We start from the raw sequence: 17,643 nt of genomic DNA on the forward strand, positions 1-17,643 counted from the left end.
CCTCTTCTGGCCTCCACAGGTACCTGCATGTGTGGGGCACACATATATACATAAATAACACACACACACACACACACACACACACACACACACACACACACACACACACACACAAAGAAAAACAAAATAATTGCAGAGACCACAGGAAGATTCTCATGCTTCCAATTTATTTGACAGACAGGAGATTACCCCACGGCTTTGGTGCCAGCTTTGCCCCACAAATGGTTCATGGGTGACAATGTGAGGTGGCTTCTGTCATATCACAAAGAAGAAAAAATAAGGGTTTTTCTCTAGGATTTGCCACTAATGGGCCTCATGGTCTTTGTTCCATCAGAGAGTGTTCTAGGTTTTCTTTTTTAAAGAGGGAAGAGATTTGTTAGGACTATTGAGTTGACAATGAAGCGGTAAGAGTGAGGCCATTTTCAAAAGAAAAAGGTGCATATCCTAGGAACAGGGTGATAAAGCTGGAGGATCGAATCCTGCTCTCCACTTTTACATAAGGACCAATTCACCCATCCTGGGAGTGAGTTTCCACCTCATTAATCAAACTCTCCGGCTTTAGAGCTGTATTCTGTCTGTTGGGCATAACTGACATCTCTCTAGGGGAAACAATAACCTTTTCAAGGACCACAGCCTTCTTCCTAGAAGTTCCCTTCTCACTGGGAGTCACAGTCTGAAGATAGATAAGAGTTGTATCCATCCCTGGAGGGGTCACAGACTGATTACCCACTGTGGCCTTGGTCTCTTCCCCTGGAGTCACAGACTGATTACCCACTGTGGCCTTGGTCTCTCCCCCAGGGGTCACAGACTGATTACCCACTGTGGCCTTGATTTCTCCCCCAGGGGTCACAGACTGATTACCCACTGTGACTGTGGTCTCTCCCCCAGTGGTCTGTGTCTGGACTGTCACTGTCATCCCAGTCATGGTCTCAGACAGAAGGTCCAGTGAGGTGGTAGTTTTTGCCCCAGGAGCAACAGTGTTTCTTTCTAGAGCTACAGCATATGTTGCAGGAGATGTTGTTCCTCCAGGGGTCACAAATCCACCATTAGGGATTGTAGTCACCTTTTCATACTTTCTGTGGACCTCAGTGGCCATAGCCTCTCCTCCTGGGGGCAAAATCTTTACAGTATCAGTGGTCAACTCCTCTGTCACTGGCAGACTCTCAGAGCCAGGTCCTGAGGAATTCACAGGCAGTGTAAACCAAAATTGTGGCAAAGGGGTCAAGTTGAACTCTGGAGAAAAATCATCAGAAAAAAAAATTAGTAAGATTTCTATCTCTTCTTTCCTTTCTTATTAATTCCCAGCAACTCTAAAGCTACTCCAAAGCTGAAAAATCTGATCCAAAAACCCAGTATTGAAGAATTTCATGATTTACTCGGCAGAGAGGAAAGATAAAAATCCAACCACACCAAAGCTCTGTAACCTTACCCTAAAGTGTTAGTATAGACCCAAACTGTGGGCCATCTGTGCATTTGCTGCATTTCTGGTGACTACTTCAAGGAAGGCCCTTAGGTCCCTATGTCTAGGCCCTCACTTTAACCTCCCTGGGTATCTCTAGCCAGACCTATTGTTCAAGGTCTAATTTGTTGTTGACAACTCAAGGAGAAGCTGTCTGTATGCCATGTTGGAGGAGGTGTCAGAAACAAAGCTGAAGCCTGGAGACTCTACACTGCAAGTGGTAAACCATTAGATTACAGCCCATGTAAGTGTTGGCCTTGCTGAGCTCCAGTCCCAAATCTCTAAGGGAATTCAACTCTTACATACAATTTCCTAATTGCCAGTGCAGCCGCTAATATCAAAAGGTGTTTGTGTGCGTGTGTGTGTGTGTGTGCGCGCGTGCGTGCGTGCGTGCGTGCGTGCATGCCTTTTCTAGTCCCTTGCCAAAGAAATGAAAAGTTAAAAAAAAAAACAGAAATGAATGTTAACTATGAAAGAGTATGCTGTTCACCTAGTATTTCATTTAGTTTTTCATAATGGTCTACATCTGGGACTATTTCATTTTCAGATAAGGCAAAGGAAGCTCAAGGAGATCAAGTTTGGTTGACATTGAAGTTTGTTCTCTTCCTTCAATGTCAAGTCAAAGAGGTTAGACCCAGAAGAATGGGCACCAGTGTGGTTTTGCCACTTACAACCCTGGCTTCTAGGTCCTAGTTACTTACCTGCCTGCACCAAGACCTCATTCAATATATGGACAAGGGGGAAAGGGCCATTGCCACAGAAAGTGCCCTTGACATCATCCATATCCAGCGTCCACACCATGGCTCCCCCAAAATGTTCTTTTTTCACAAACATTGCCTATAAAAATAGTAGTCAGTTACTAACCACCCTCCAGTCTGGGTACATGGGGGAACGACAGAAGATGAGCAAACCTACAGAAGGCAATGAAGGAGGACATTTATGATAATGATTGCCTCTATTTCTCATTAGCTATGGAATCTTAAATTTTCTATATGATTCTTATCTTCTTTAATCACCTATTTCGAGAAAAATAAATAATATTTCCAATATTTTAGGGACAAAAGAATGCCTATACACTACAACATGAATGAGTTTTTGAAGATACTATGCTAAGTAAAATAATCAGACAAAAGAAAAATGACAAAATCTATGTGATTCTACTGATTGTGCTAAGTATTTAAAGCAGTCAAACCCACAGAGGCAGGAAGTATAATAATTGCCATGTGCTGGGGGCGGGGGGAAAGGGGAGTTAGTGTTTATGGGTACAGTGCTTGAATTTGGGGAGATAGAGGAGTTGTAAAGATGAATGATATGAGAGCCAAACAACATGTGAGCACATTTAATGTCACTGACTTGTGGGCTTAAAAATGACTAGAATGGCATTGGAGAGATGGCTCAGAAGTTAAGAGCACTGCTTATTCTTCCAGGGGTCCTGAGTTCAATTCCCAGCAAACACAAGTGGCTCACAACCTTCTATAATGAGATCTGGTGTCCTCTTCTGGTGTGCAGGCATACATGCAAGCAGAATATTTTGTGCATAATAAATAAATCTTTTTTAAAAAATGACTAAAATATAGGGAGGGTATGATGACTCATGCCTGGAATCTCAGCACTCGGCAGTAGGAAAATCGGAAGTTCAAAGCCAGTCTTGGTTACATAGTGAATTTGAGGTAAACCCTGGCTACATGAGACCCTGTCTCAACACCCCTCACCAATTAAAAGAGAAGATAAAATGATGAACCCTCTGTTTTATGTTATGTAGGAATACTCCTTAACTTTAGCAGGCACATAGCTAATGTTTCCTAATGTTAGTTACTCTTTCCATATCCCTCAGCCTGCCACTATCATCACCATCAAACTGAACTATGAGATCATTTTTTCTTTTAAAATCACTTCCTCAAACCTTATGTCACAGTGGTGCTAAAATGTAACCATAAAACAGATACTGTCTGCCGTTTTTACAGATGAGAAGATAAAGGCTGTCTTCCGTGACTTTTCAAATTCAGCTCTAACTAAACGGCAGAGTTTGCACTCTAATTCTGGACTATTGTTATTTTGCTGGTGCTCCTACTCTCTCTGGTAGAAAATAAAACAAAAACCCCACAGATTCTATCCTATTTAAATATTTGTGTGACATTGCTCAGACATATTGCTCTTCGGTGGAGTTTATTTTCCTGAAATGTAAAACACAAGAAAGGGGTTAGGAGTAACTACTAATCCAGAAGCTTATTCTGCTTACAGGCTAGTAAGTTACTTTGGATCAGAGAACAAACTACTCATATTGAAACAAGAAGCCAGCCCCTACCCTAGTTCCCCCGCTTTTGTGGGTTTGCCCCTTTAAATATGTAGCATAATAAGTGGAATCATACAGAATTTATCAATTTTTGTGTGATTATTCTGTTTAGCATAGTACCTTCAAAAACTCATTCATATTATAGTGTGTAGGCATTCTTTAGGACCTAAAAATATTGGAAATATTATTTATTTTTCTTGAATGAGGTAACCAAAGAAGGTAAGAGTCATAGAATTTCTAAGATTCCATAACTAATGAGAAGTAGAGGCTAGAATCCAATGCAGATTATAATCATAAATGTCCTCCTTAGTTGCCTAGTGTGAGGAGCTGGAGAGATTGCTCAACTATTAAGACTGCTTTTATGGTGGACCCCGGTTTGGTTCCTAGCACTTACATGGTGGCTCACACCATCTATAATTTCAATTTCAGGGAAAAGAACAAGTGTCTCACCTTGTAACTGAAGCTGATGGTATCATCATAGCCAACCCACTCCTTCCCCTTGTAGGCATATGGGACATATTGATGATCAATCCAGTGCTTTTCTGCTTGCTGGATAAAGGAACAAACCTGCCAGGAGGACACAGGTAAGTTCCATGAAATGCCTTGAAGAGAAGCACCAGGAGACTCAGTTGCTTCTTATCTCGGGAAAAAGAATCCAAGAAAAGCCTCTCACCAGAGCCTGAGATGACAAACCAAAAAGGGAGAGAGAAACTGTTCACAGAGGACTTCCTCTTCCTCTACATACTGACTATGTCCCTTCTGTTACAGGGTCCTTCCTCTAGAGTCCATGGTTTATTTAAAAAAAAAAAAAGAAAGAAAGAAAGAAAGAAAGAAAGAAAGAAAGAAAGAAAGAAAGAGAAAGAAAAAAAAGAAAAGTGACTGACATTCACCAGAAACAAAGTCAGAGTTTGGTAAATAACTCCAATGCCACAACACTAAGATGAATAAGCCTGACCAGTGGACTACATCTGTTTTGTTGTCTTCATAAACAAGTCTCTCTTGTGTTCATTAGAGCTCAGGACCAGTTGCCCCATCCAGGAAGCTATCCAACTAGCACCTGAAGTTCCAGTACCTCTAAAGATCTTGAAGGCAGTTAACTAAGTTATTATAACCCACCATGCTCTTGAGTGCCCACTGAAACATCAGCATTGTGCTAGAAACTGAATATTGCAGAGACACATAAGTGTTCAAGTTGTACGGCAGAAGTTAACATCTAAGTCATTCTTTGTGAGGTTGCTGCTGCTGTAGTGCTGTTGTTGGGGTTTTTGCTGATTGGTTAAGTTGTTTGATTGTTTGGTTGGTTTTACTTTAAGGTTTTGTGTGTTGAAGTTTTTGTAATGTATCATGGCCTTAAAAAAAAGTTCTTTCAACTATGATACCATGAAAACCATGCTTCATGAGAATTGCAGGAAAATATCTCCAATGATCCAACAGAGAGCAGAGCTTGGAGGTACATGCAGCATTTCCACTCCTCCCTAAGGGAGGACTGTAACTCTTCATCTGGCACCCTCCTGTCCTCTACTTAATCCCAAGATACTTGAAAGCACACACAAGTGTGTGTGTGTGTGTGTGTGTGTGTGTGTGTGTGTGTGTGTGTGTGTTTAAAAGGCCTGCATTTTATTTAGAACATAGACCAAATCTGAATTTACCCATGTAACATTTAAGATTTTCCTTTCCAGCCAGTGTTGGTGGTGCACGTCTTTAATCCCAGCACTTGGGAGGCTTGGGAGGCAGAGGCAGGTGGGTCTCAGTGAGTTCGAGGCCAGCCTGGTCTACAAAGAAAGTTGCCGAACAGCCAGAACTACAGAGAAACCATGTTTCAAAAAAAAAAAAAGAAAGAAAGAAAGAAAGAAAGAAAGAAAGAAAGAAAGAAAAGGAAGGAAGGAAGAAAAGATAAGGGGGGAGGGAGGAGGGAGGGAGGGAGGGAGGGAGAAAAGATTTTCCCTTTCCATTCATATTCTCCGTGGCCTCTTATCTCTTACAAAGGACTCCACAACCCCAAAAGAAAAATATTTTTCAATGAATTTCCCTTGTCCAGAAAAAAAAAGGCTCTTTGCCCTGTCTCTAGCTCTCACCTACCATTGCTCTTGTCCTAGCTCTTGCTCCAGCTTGAGGTAAGAGCCCCAGCCACTAGACAGACATCTCTAATACCATCACCTCATAGTAAGCCAGGAAGCCAGCCTGCTTGGTGTACTTCCCAGGAGATGCTGGTCCCATTGAAGCAGCCTCCAATCCATTCTTGGATTCTCTGGTGAGGTGAAAGGTTCGTCCATAGGCAGGGAAGCCCATGAGTAGTTTATCTGCAGGCGCCCCAAGATTTCTCCAGTAATTCATAGCATATGCCTATAGATGGAAAGAAGACAACCTCGCCAATTGTCTGGGCGCAAGGATGGGAATCTGGATCACCCGAGACCTTTCCTTTCCTTACCGAAGATTTGGGGTCTTCAGGAAGGGAGAACAGAGGACTATTGTGTCCTGTAGACTTTTCCCAACTTCCATGTAAGTCATAAGACAAGACATTAATGAAATCCAGACGTCTGTAAGGAACAGAGGAGAAGATATGAGTGTCAAGCTAAGTAAAACCTCAACTCAGATCATCACAGCACTCTTCAGCTAAATAGCTGCAAGTCAGCCATCAGAGCTTCTTGCTCCTGTGGACCTGCCCAGGTTAAGCAAGCCACTTTGAGATGGAATGAATTGCTGCCTAGGGATCAGCTCTATGCATCCTGGGAGTATATACGGAGGTAGAAAGAGATCAGACATGAAAATGAATTTATGCAGGCCTGACAGAGTGTGGCAGAGGTTTGAATGAACTGTCATGAATCTAACCTTGGTGACCCCCATATAAGAGGTCAGAGAACCACTGACGTACACTCTTCCAGACGCTTCCATAATCATAATGACCAAATATTACCTGAGCATGTATCATGGCAGAATGTAAGGGTTTATACTGGTTACCTAATTTAATCTTGTGAATGCCATAAATAGATCCTCCCTCTGTCTGTTTGTCTGTCTTTCATGACAGTGTCTCATTACACAACCCATGCTGACCTAGAACTGACTATGTAACCCTCACTAATTTCAAACGAATGATCCTCCTTCATCTACCTCCCTGATGCTGTGATTACAGAAAAGTATACAATGCCATAGCCAATCAACTTTTTACATTTTAAGGTTAAATAATTAGAAACACATATTAACAAATTTTCTGAAAGCCACCCAGTTAGGTAAAGGCAACACTCTCTCAGTGTTACCTGGCAACACAATGGACACTCATAAGCTTTCTTCCCTGTAGGGTCTCTCTTTTTCTCCCATGTTAAAACAGCCCTCCCTCCTGTGATTTCATGGAAACATTATGTCCTCTATTTCTCTGCATGAACCTTGGTTTCTTCATCTTTAGTACTTGATTGTGAGTCAAGAAAATTAGGTCAGAGCCAGCATGTCTAGAAAGATTTATGATCTATTTTTGTCTGCTTTTTAACTTTTGCAAAAAGATCTACTCTGAAATGTGAGTGAGTACAACTGGGCAATCCTGTGTTGTTTTCCATGGCTTTGCTTGCTACCCACCTGCCCTCTGACACTATCACCTATTATACACTATGTGTCTACTCCTGTGCTCAGAGGAGGAAGAGGCCAGGCCCACGGCATTCTCCAGCTATCAGTTCCAGCAATGGGTCCTCAAGAAGACTCTACCTGTGGTAATGGTGTGATAAGCCAGCAGTACAAAACCCCGTTCTGATTTTTTAGTAAAAGCCCAGGGATGGGTAAGATACCATTCCTATCCTCAGCTCACCCCAGAACCTCACCAACATGGGACAGCAAATGGAAACTCAGACAGTGTTTTAGCCACTCAGGAGCAGCATCCACTCACCTTCCTAAAAGGGGCACATCATAAGATGTTTGAATGATGTATGGGATGCCAGAGACAGCAGCCGACAGCAGCAGTCTCGGGCGCTGGGTGAGCAGAGCCTCCTTCTCAAAGGCAAACTGGAGCTCCTAGGGAGAAAGACACACACACACACACACACACACACACACACACACACACACACACACACACGGTGGGGGTAAAAGCATCATCCAGAAATTGTTTAAGCTCTTTAAGCTAGGCCTGGGACAGAAAAAGAACACAAGTTCTGCCCATAGGCTATGTGAAAGACAGACAGCATACCAACATGGTACTTGAATTACTAGAGGGAAGGAAAGCAGGCTGGGAACAAGACCAGGAAACTTCAGAGAGAAAGTGTCCCTTAGTCTCCAGAGCCAGAGCAAGATCCAGCTGGAGACAGCCCTAAGACAACTGCTCCACAGCAGTGTGACCCAGCACCTCCAAGGAATGTCAGTAAAAGAATATTCTGTTCCTTTCCCCTGCCCCAAACTTGTGTTATCTCTCTGACATTCCCCCACCCCCAAATGAAAAGAATAACCATTTGCTTATTGGCCTTACTTCAATTAAGAAGAGAAAATTCCACCGGTCATTCATAGGGCTGCCTCGTAGTCCAGGGTACAAGAAGAAAAGATCAAGCCCATCAAAGCCATGTGTCCTCAGGAAGGATACTACTGAACCAATAAATTCTTCTCGGCTAGCAAGGGTGGACAGCATAGTGGTGAACCTGCAGGGAGGCCAGGGTAAGGCAAAGAACAATATCTTCAAAATCAGTGTCTTCTGATGTCCTAGAAAGGTTGCCCAGCAGGTGGCTTAAGATGGCACAAGAGGCAAAGTGCTCTCAAGGAAAATTCCCAACCTTGACTCTTTTATTCTTTGCCTTGTTTGAGTTTTTAAAATTTGTTTCCTTTTCCATAGCAAAACACTTAGGAGTAATTCTCGATTATGGGAGCTAACTTTAAGCAAATCCAGATTAATCTTGTGAAAAGTGATTATAAAATAACTAGACCTAGGGGCCTGGAGAAATGGCTCAGAGGTTAAGAGCACTGACTGCTCTTCCAGAGGTCCTGAGTTCAATTCCCAGCAATCACATGGTGGCTCACAACCATCCATAATGAGATCTGGTGCCCTCTGCCATCCTGCAGGCATACATGCAGGCAGAACATTGTATACATAATAAATAAAATCTTTTAAAAAAAATAGCTAGACCTAGAGATAAATGGACCTGGGTGCCATTGTCCATTGACCACCACTCAGCTGGGTTCTCTTGAGGGGTGAGGACACTTGGAAGAAATCTGGCAAGTTCCTTAATACTTGTGACTCTTGCTTTCTTTTCCTAATAATGTGAAACACAGCCATTTCCCAAGAAACCATCCATATATACATATATGTGTGCACATGCATACATGTGGCATCTCAGTCGGCTTTAGGATCACAGCAAGTCAAAGGAACAGAGATGAGTCCTGGGGCTGAACAGAGCTAGTGGCCAGACACCACACACCTGGAACCCTTCACTCCACCTGGAGGTCCCTTTCAGAGGGCATCCTACACACACCAGACTATCAGGCTGGAAAGCAGGCTCTGCCCCAGGCCTGAGCCAGGATGCAAGGAAACTGTCCTTTTGAGAATATGAAGGTGGTTTGTCATTTCCCTATTGTGGTACTAACAAGAGCAGCCACCGCATGAAGGATATATGCTGTAAGTCCCTGCAATAGCACCAAAATATCATTTGTTGTATCTTTGTCTATAACACAGCCAGCCCCATGCATGGAGTGGCAAAGCCCAGGGCCTGTGAGGTTTGGGGGTTACTCTTCTTGTCCTATATATTGTCCTTGTCCTTGGTATTTTTTTTCCTATGGATTCGTATCTCCAAGCGGTCTCATGTTTTATTTTGTTCTGTTCTGTTTTGTTCTGAATGTGTTTTCAGATGATGCTAAGGTCAGACCCAGATACACTGCCACTGTACCACACTCCCAGTCCCAAGTGCACCATAGTGTCTCTTGTGTTCCCCTGTCCCTTTTCTCACCACCGTTAGGACTCTCTTTTCCTCTTATGACCCTCTGTGGGAAAGGATCCCTTGAATCCAGGACTTGAGAAGGTACCAACATGGGCTTTGCTGCTCTCGTATCCAAGCTGGTTTACACACACACACACACACACACACACACACACACACACACACACACACACACACACACCATGACTCTCATTTCTAGCCCATCTTGCTCTTCCTCTCAGAGAGAAGACAGTGACTGAGCAGCTCACCGTGATGTGCCGAAGTTCCACCCTCCGATGGACAGCAGTGTTTTCAGGGCTCTGTTCCTGGAATGTAGGGGGAAAGGAGGAAAAGTAGGTCCTTACTCTATGGGCAGCTGCAGTCAGTGCTCTTATTTCTGCTGTGTATTAGAAAAACAATGGGAAATGGAGAAGGGGACATGAGAAGAACGGGAGAAGGCATGAGAAAGGAGGAGACCACGGAAGTACAGAAAACAGAGGCTAATAATCTGAAGACCACTGCAGCTCTGCACAGCAAGAATACCCAAAGTGTCCCAAGCGCCCTCACTTCTCCATAATAATATTTTCAGAAAACAAAGTCTAAAATGTTCCTAGTCACTCATTTTCCAACTCAACAAATATTCACTAAGCAATGACTATGTGCCTTTGACTGTTTGAAATGCAGCAGCAAACACATAGCAAGCCTCCCGCTCACCTCTCTGAAGCCCTTTAGCAGCATTAATCCCTCACAACTGGACTCAAAGGGTGAGCCAGAGTTTACCAGGAGAAAGGAGTGTGAAGACATCCAAGAACAGGTAACATAACTCCCAAGCCATCGAGGCAAGAAGCAGCTCATGGGGCTGGTCAATAGAGAACTTTGAAGTAAGAAGCACTCAGATCAGAGAGAAATGTAGGATTAGAGAAATCAGGGGAATTCAAGAGTAATAAGGGAAATAGGCTTAATTTTCCTCTAGCTATAAAATCTGAGAGCCTAACTGCACATCTAACATACCTCTCCTTGAGTTTGTTGAACTCTGGATAGAGAATTTTCTCATCCTGGAGATTATTGGCAACAATCTGATTGTTGCTCATTGAGGCAAAGGCAAATATCAGATGTGTACAAAGAAAGGGATCCAGGTCACGGGGCAAGACGGAGGCAGGGCCTGGCCGACTGTGAGCCCAGTTGGTAAAATAACACACCAGCTTGTAGGCAGTACCTGGCAAGGACAACAAGGGTTAGTCAGCAGAGATCATGGGGCAAGGAGGGAATTCGGCTTCTGGGGGTAGAGAAAGCACAGCCAAAGAGAGCAGGCCACTGTAACAGTCCATTCCTCCCACATATACCAACACCTCCTCCACATGCCCCTGGACCCCTTGCCCTTGCTGCTGAGGCCCAAGAGAAGAAAGAATGCCTTATCTGTCTAGATCCTGGCACCTACTGAGCCATACAAACAGCAAGTGGCCAGCATCCTGTGCTGAATTGTATTGGATCAATAACCTCTGAGCAAGGAGCCAAAACAGGCAGGGGTCCAGGAGACACTGAATGGAGATTTCCTAGCCAGAGAATCTCCCTGGCTTTGGAGGGGAGAAGGTGGTTTCCTTACCATCGTTGTGTTTCATCAGAAGAACCAGCCCTGCAGGAAACAAAGGAATTCATATACTAGCGCAGTGTGGCTTGCCCCCATAAACCCCCAGTCAGCAAGTGCCCCCTCCAGCTCAGCACCATATACACACTCAGATACACACATGGTGACACACATCAGGCACTGGTTTCCTCTCCTTCAAAGTTAACAGTGAAGCTGGTCTAAGCCCTTTTCTATAATCATCAAATGTACCTGCTCATACTTTGCATAGGGACAATGGCAGATGTACAAGCTAAGGGGTTCTCAATTCTGGCTGTAAATTCAAAAGTACTCATATCAAAGCTCTCTTCTCAGAAATTCTGAATAAATTGGCCCAAGATGGAGCCCAATCATGAAAACAACTAGGTTGGAGAATTGCTGCTCGGCCCCTTCCTCCGAGTACCTCTGGTTCTTTATTCCATCTATCTCATATTTGCCTCATCCAGACTCGGAGTCTCAGGCTGCTTTACTGGGCACCAGAGAAATAGTAAACTGCTATCTCCCTAACTATGTGGCATTGCTAGGATTCACCATACTCACCAACCCACAGCAGCAGCCTCCCCATCTCAGCTGTCTGGCAGCTATGGGGATGGAGCTCAAGACCCTTTAATAGGAGCTAGCCCATGTGCAACATGGGGAGAGCCCAGCTACACACACATGCCATGCCAGAAACGATGGCTCAAGAGTCACAGTGACCTCAGAAATACTTCTACTCCCTCTCAGGAACAGCTGTAGTTCTCAGGGCCAACAAAGCCACATCCCTGGCCTGACACAAGCAGGGAGTCAGTGTTCACCGCAGGCTATAACAAAGACAAGGGCAATGTTCCTGAGTCTTGTCTGGCAATTGGCCCCATTTCCTGGTATCCAACTCCCCACAGCTGAGGTGGAGGAGAAACACTGCATGATGGGGTATGTCCATAATCAGAAAAGCAGTGTATCATGAAGCTTTGATGCTTCAGCTTTGGATTCTGGCTTTAGAGCCAAGGTAGCAATCCCTGTTATATCACTTATAAGTTATATAATTTTGGATGAGTTATTGAGCCCCTGCAGTTTCCACACATAAAGGAAAGTCTGTTTTTCTTGAGCTAATAGAGCATTCTTATCTCCCAGGAATATATAGGGACTGGAGAGATAGTGAGAAAATTGTGGCTTGCATAAAATAAGAGCTTAATTCATTATAGATGTTATTAGGAAGCTGGCCAGAAGAGCAGGATATGCTCAAACTCAAACACTGATACTCACCAGGCTGCTCATGTCAACAGGTGGAGTAAACACACTAAAACAGCCAGTGTGTTCTCTACATGATACAAAGAGAGTTCAGACCAGTGTCTAATGTGCGGTCCGACTGGAGAGCTATTGCACTAGTCCTTCTCCCCTGGTTCTCTGACCTTTCACTGTCACCTGACAGTAGTCAGGAGGGACTGGTAAGGGAGGGGACAGCACTCGTGAGCAGCAGCTATTGGTTGCCCTGCATGGCTAGTGGGCCTGGAGTTGATAGAGCCATTATTTCCTCAGGCAAAAAACAAAAACCTGAAACTTTTTAAGCGTCAGAAAACATTTGGACAAGTATATGAGCCAACCATGAGAATGGAACCTGAGCCTCAGGAATATGAATATGATTATGGACACCCAGGAGCCAATTTTAAATGCAACAACAATGCAAAGGTTAAAAAAATAAAATCTGGGAGCTGGATAGATGGCTCAGGAGTTAAGAGCACTGGCTGCTCTTCTAGTGGTCCTGAGTTCAATTCCCAGCAACCACATGGTGGCTCACAGCTATCTATAACAAGATCTGGTGCTCTCTTCTAGCCTGCAGGCATACATGCAGGCAGAACACTGTGTACATAATAAATAAATCTAAAAAAAAAAAAAACTTGAAAGAGGAAAAAAAAAGCTGGAAAATACCTCTGATATTTAAAAAACAAAAAGTCTGTACATCAGCTGTTGCTTTAATCCATGGGTTTTCTTTCTCTGAGACCATCTAAAGATGGTCTGTGTGCCCTCTCTCTGAGACAGACACTGCTGCACACGCACAGGAGGGGCTACACAGATCCCAATGGAGGATTCAAAGAAATCACAGTGCCCAATGGTCAAATCTGTTGAACAACTGTCCTTCACTTAAGGAATGAAATAAGCAAGAAACTCAAAATTTTTATACCAGAAATGTATTTAGATATCCAAGAACAAAGACAAATGGAGTGGTGTGTGTGTGTGTGTGTGTGTGTGTGTGTGTGTGTGTGTGTGTGTGTGTTCTTGGAAATCCACAATGGTTGCAGTGAGAAAGCATTGGCTTTATTATCAAACAGGCCCCAGGGCCCCTTCCTGCTCTGTATCATCCCTGGGGTCCTTCATGTATCTTCATGTATCTTCAATTCTTTGGGCTACTGTTAACCTAAAGCAGATCAGCAAGCCTCCCAAGGCAATAATTTATCCCTGTGGTTTAATGACTCCCCGATGTTCTTTTTCACTCTAATGACCCTGCTTTTCTCAGTCACTGTTTGTGTGCCCTAATTCTTGTTATTGAATCTATGACTTTGCAACCTGATCTATAAATTATTGGTACTAAGGTTGATTTCTGGGGCCTCAGTCTTGTCAGGCTCCCTCATGGTCTGATGCTCTACTGGTTCCCTTTTAATACATCCTTCCTCCACTGTGACTCCTGCCTTTCAAGATCTTACGCATGGCTGAGATGCCCTGCTAGATTTGCACCCTTCAAATCACACTGCTGCCAGGAGCACTAGTTGTCAGTATACTTTGCCTGACAATCGGCACCTCATCTCTCCACATCCACAGGAGTAGCTAGGATGCTGAGAAAGCAAAGACAGAACAATGGTTGCCACCAATGACCTCTGCCTAATCCAGGCATGACCATGCCAAAAAGCTGGCAATTCTGATTCTGTATACATAGTGGTTGATGATCACATTAAATAAGGATTAAATAGAAAATCAATGTGCTGGGTCCATTTGCCCCCAATTTTATTCCTTCAGTTCTTGCTTTAAAACAAACAACAAAAAATAGCCAATGCTTCTGTGACACATGCACTGGCATTTAGAATCTGTTCTTTAGTGCTTAGCCTATTCTTACAGGGAAAGATATATACTAATATATGTTACTTGGGTAACAAGAATTCTGCAAAGCAGCATGACTGCACTCATATTTCCTTGGTAATGGAGATGAAGGCAGGACCATATGTGAAGCCCTTTCTTTGACCAAAGCGTTTCACTGAAAACTGACATTGTGGAGGAATTGCAGGAGCATGTTTAAGTTAAATCAGTTGTGTGAATGATACAAAATTCCAGAGTATTGACCATGCTTCACAGTAAACCTGAATGAGCATTTCCTAGCCAATTACCTCATCTTTAAAGTAAAGGCTGCTTCCCAGTATTTATTGTAAAGGATGATTGCTGGATAAGCATGAGGACTTTTATCTCTTCTCTTCATATTGGTTATTATACTAGAAAATGTGCATTATCACATAAAGCAATGTTTTCACACATCATGTTCCTTGTCTTTTATTATGACATGTTTGAGGTATGCACCATGATTTAAGACTTTATAACACTGGATTTACAAGTTAAGCATATTGTTCCAGGTTTCTTATTTTGGGTGTTTTGTTTTTGAGGACAGGCCCTCATAGCCCAGGCTGATGATCTGAGCATTTTACTGAAAGAGCCATGACTACCTCTGTAGCTACAGATCCAAAAGCTAAGCAGTCTGCCTTTGGAATATGTACACCCACAGAAACCAGGCACACCCAGCTTAATGTTTCTAAGCCTGGCCAATGTCATGATTTCTGATAAATTGTAGACTGCAGAACCTGAAGCTAATTTAGCTTGTGGTCATAAAATGTATTCTCAGGTACAACCTTCATGGAGTTGGTGAGAATCCACAAGAGAACTACCACCAAAGTGGAAGTTTCATTTGAAACTAATTCTTAATTCTTTTAGCCCAATGCCTCTAAAATGAAATGCTTGCCTAGAATCTGGCACTCAACATCACAGGGTCAAATGAAATCTGTTATCTTGAGTGACTTTTCAACCAATGACATTGGCTGATTTTCACCAAACCATGTTAGGGACTAAACTCTATTTACAGAGCTTTTGAATTTTGACATTACAAAAAGAATAGCAGATTACCATTTATAACAAGTATTCCACAGTAAGTGGAAGACCACACTAAACATAAGCTAAGACTGTAGGATCATGCATTGTGTTCTGTGTAACTTACCAGTTATTCCTCCCTTCCAGCAGCTCATTCCTCCTTCAGCCTCTTTTGGGTACACCTGTCCTATTGCCACACACTAAAGATTAAAACATCCATGCTTCCATAGGAAGTCCAAATCCCAGCAGTTATGGGAAACCTCACAAAGAAAATGTGTTTGAATGTCCAACAGTGGTCTACTTGCCTTGCTTACTTCCCAACAGTACTGTATAGACTAGAGATGAAGTTGCTGAGACTGAGCCTGGAGCTTGCTTACCATTTCCCAAACAAAAGCAATTTACAGGTTCTGAATTGCCCCCCCCCCACCCCAGTATGACCATGTTGGCAATAACCAGCTCACTAGCTTCTCCCACACTTGGACTTTGTTAGCCTTCACAATACACATGTCTTTTTCTATTCATATTTACTTGGTGCACTCAAAGCTAAGCCAAGCAATATCAAAACACAAAGGAAATACAAGACACTCAATCTGTCCAAATACACTTTTTAAAATCTAGAGCTCTTTACTCTCCGTCTAAAAAGCATCAATGTTATGATGCTCTGTGAAGTTGTTGAGTTTTAGAACACAAGGCCTCTTCCCCAATATCCTGTCCTTCCTTATTTACTAAAAATATAGAAGCCCAAAGAAGTTTTGAGTTTAGGTACTTTTTAAATTTTATTTATGTGCATATAGGTGGGCAGAGGACAGCTTGAAGAGTCAGTACCATCCTTTTACCATGTGGGTCCAAGACTGAATTCAGGTCATCACTCTTACACACTGAGCCATCTCCTGGCCCTGACTTTGGGTATTTCTGAGACTACACAGACCTTCAGTGTTTCATGTCCCAAGCACTCGACACTTTATGAAAAACTCTTAGATCTTAGTGGGCTAGGGATCAGCAGCTAAGTGGTGGTCAGGCTAACAGATTTCCAAGTATGGATATCAAAGCTAAGGAAATGCAGTCACTCAATGGACACTTGAACAGTAACACTAACCTGAAGAAAACTGAATGGTTTTTAACAAGCAAAATGTACCCATTGTTCCCTGTCACTGGGCCTTGCAGGACTGCAACTATTCTCAAGACAATGAATGACCTGCCACAACTCCAGCCCTATATTCCTGATTGTTTCCAGGTCTTTAAATTTTCAACTATCTTCTCTGCTCATAATATACAATTGTCCCAAGATTATGCTTGTTGCTAATTATGGCTTTGACTAGGTTCGCACACCTGTGGCAAGCATTAGTCAATGTGAACTACTTTTTATCAATACAGACCTAAAAGGAAACTTAAATCTTAGGTTCTCTAAAGAGTAGCAAGTGGTCTCATCTACCCCACTCTTCATTTTTAAACAATGAAAAGTAGTAACAATTCTTCAAAAACTTGTTTCTCTTCTTTGGTCTCATTTTAGACCTTCTAACATAGTTTTTTTAAGCCTTTTTTCTTTAAGTTTTTTTCCCCCCCTCTATCAGCCTTAAGCCTAAGAAACAGGCCATGCAAATGCACTATCTGCCCTTCGTGCCTAAGTGACCACAAAACACAAGCTTTATCTCTGAGCAGCAGAGTGATTCCACCAACGCTTATTCTTTCAAGCCCTGGCTGACCATGCATGCAAATTCAAATGTTTTACTCACAGGTAATAACAAGAGCCTCATGACTAGCAAATATAGAATTCAGGAGGCCCACTTACCTACTTTCTCCTAAACTAAAGTTGAAACACTCCAAAGTATATCTATCACCAGTCACTCTCAGCTCCAATATAATCAGTTATTTATCATGAACTCTAAATGGAGTGGCTAGACCACCAACACCAAGTATAAATAAATGTTTAAGTTCTCCCTTAACTAACTACTTCAGGAATGGTAAAATACAGACAGCGGCAGTAAAATTGACAACATCCTGGTGACTCACCTAAGTAAAGCAGACAAAAAGTAACAACAGCTTTGGTGGGGGAAAAGGCCATGACCCAAGTCTTTAATTCACATTTCAGTATTTCAGAATTTCCCTAATGATGGATCTTAAATCTTAATAGTTCACAAATACAGCACTCAGACTTCATATCTCCAGAGGAAGGTGCCCAGAGGCAATCAGGTCTCAGGGTATCTTTAGGTGGGAAAAATGACAAAGATTTCTCTGTAAGAAACCCTGTCAGTTTTCTGACTTCACTGAAACCCCTTTAAATGTTCAA

At 42.8% G+C, this 17,643-nt stretch overlaps 1 protein-coding gene across 1 annotated transcript; it reads right to left on the reverse strand.

The window, feature by feature from the left end:
- Nucleotides 1–158: 158 nt before the first annotated feature.
- Ovgp1 (oviductal glycoprotein 1) lies at nt 159–17,587 on the reverse strand. The gene is made up of 11 exons (XM_035450334.1): nt 15,484–17,587; nt 11,238–11,267; nt 10,646–10,850; nt 9,904–9,960; nt 8,200–8,365; nt 7,624–7,748; nt 6,181–6,289; nt 5,910–6,095; nt 4,203–4,319; nt 2,161–2,296; nt 159–1,233 (listed from the first exon to the last, which is right to left on the reverse strand). The coding sequence occupies exons 1-11, from the start codon at nt 15,509–15,511 to the stop codon at nt 509–511; spliced, it is 1,884 nt and encodes a 627-aa protein (XP_035306225.1). The 5' UTR covers nt 15,512–17,587; the 3' UTR covers nt 159–508.
- Between the last annotated feature and the right edge of the window lie 56 nt (nt 17,588–17,643).

The sequence above is a fragment of the Cricetulus griseus genome (genome assembly GCF_003668045.3).
Source record: "Cricetulus griseus strain 17A/GY chromosome 1 unlocalized genomic scaffold, alternate assembly CriGri-PICRH-1.0 chr1_0, whole genome shotgun sequence".
Taxonomy (NCBI): Eukaryota; Metazoa; Chordata; class Mammalia; order Rodentia; family Cricetidae; genus Cricetulus; species Cricetulus griseus.

What these genes read in the sequence shown, in the direction of transcription:
- Ovgp1 (XM_035450334.1), bottom strand. Translation starts at nt 15,511, where the DNA reads ATGAGCTGCTGGAAGGGAGGAATAACTG. An exon ending in TCTGATGAAACACAACGATG is followed by an intron (nt 10,851 to 11,237) that starts GTAAGGAAACCA and finishes TGTCCTTGCCAG; the next exon opens with GTACTGCCTACAAGCTGGTG. An exon ending in TGGAACTTCGGCACATCACG is followed by an intron (nt 8,366 to 9,903) that starts GTGAGCTGCTCA and finishes GCCTCCCTGCAG; the next exon opens with GTTCACCACTATGCTGTCCA.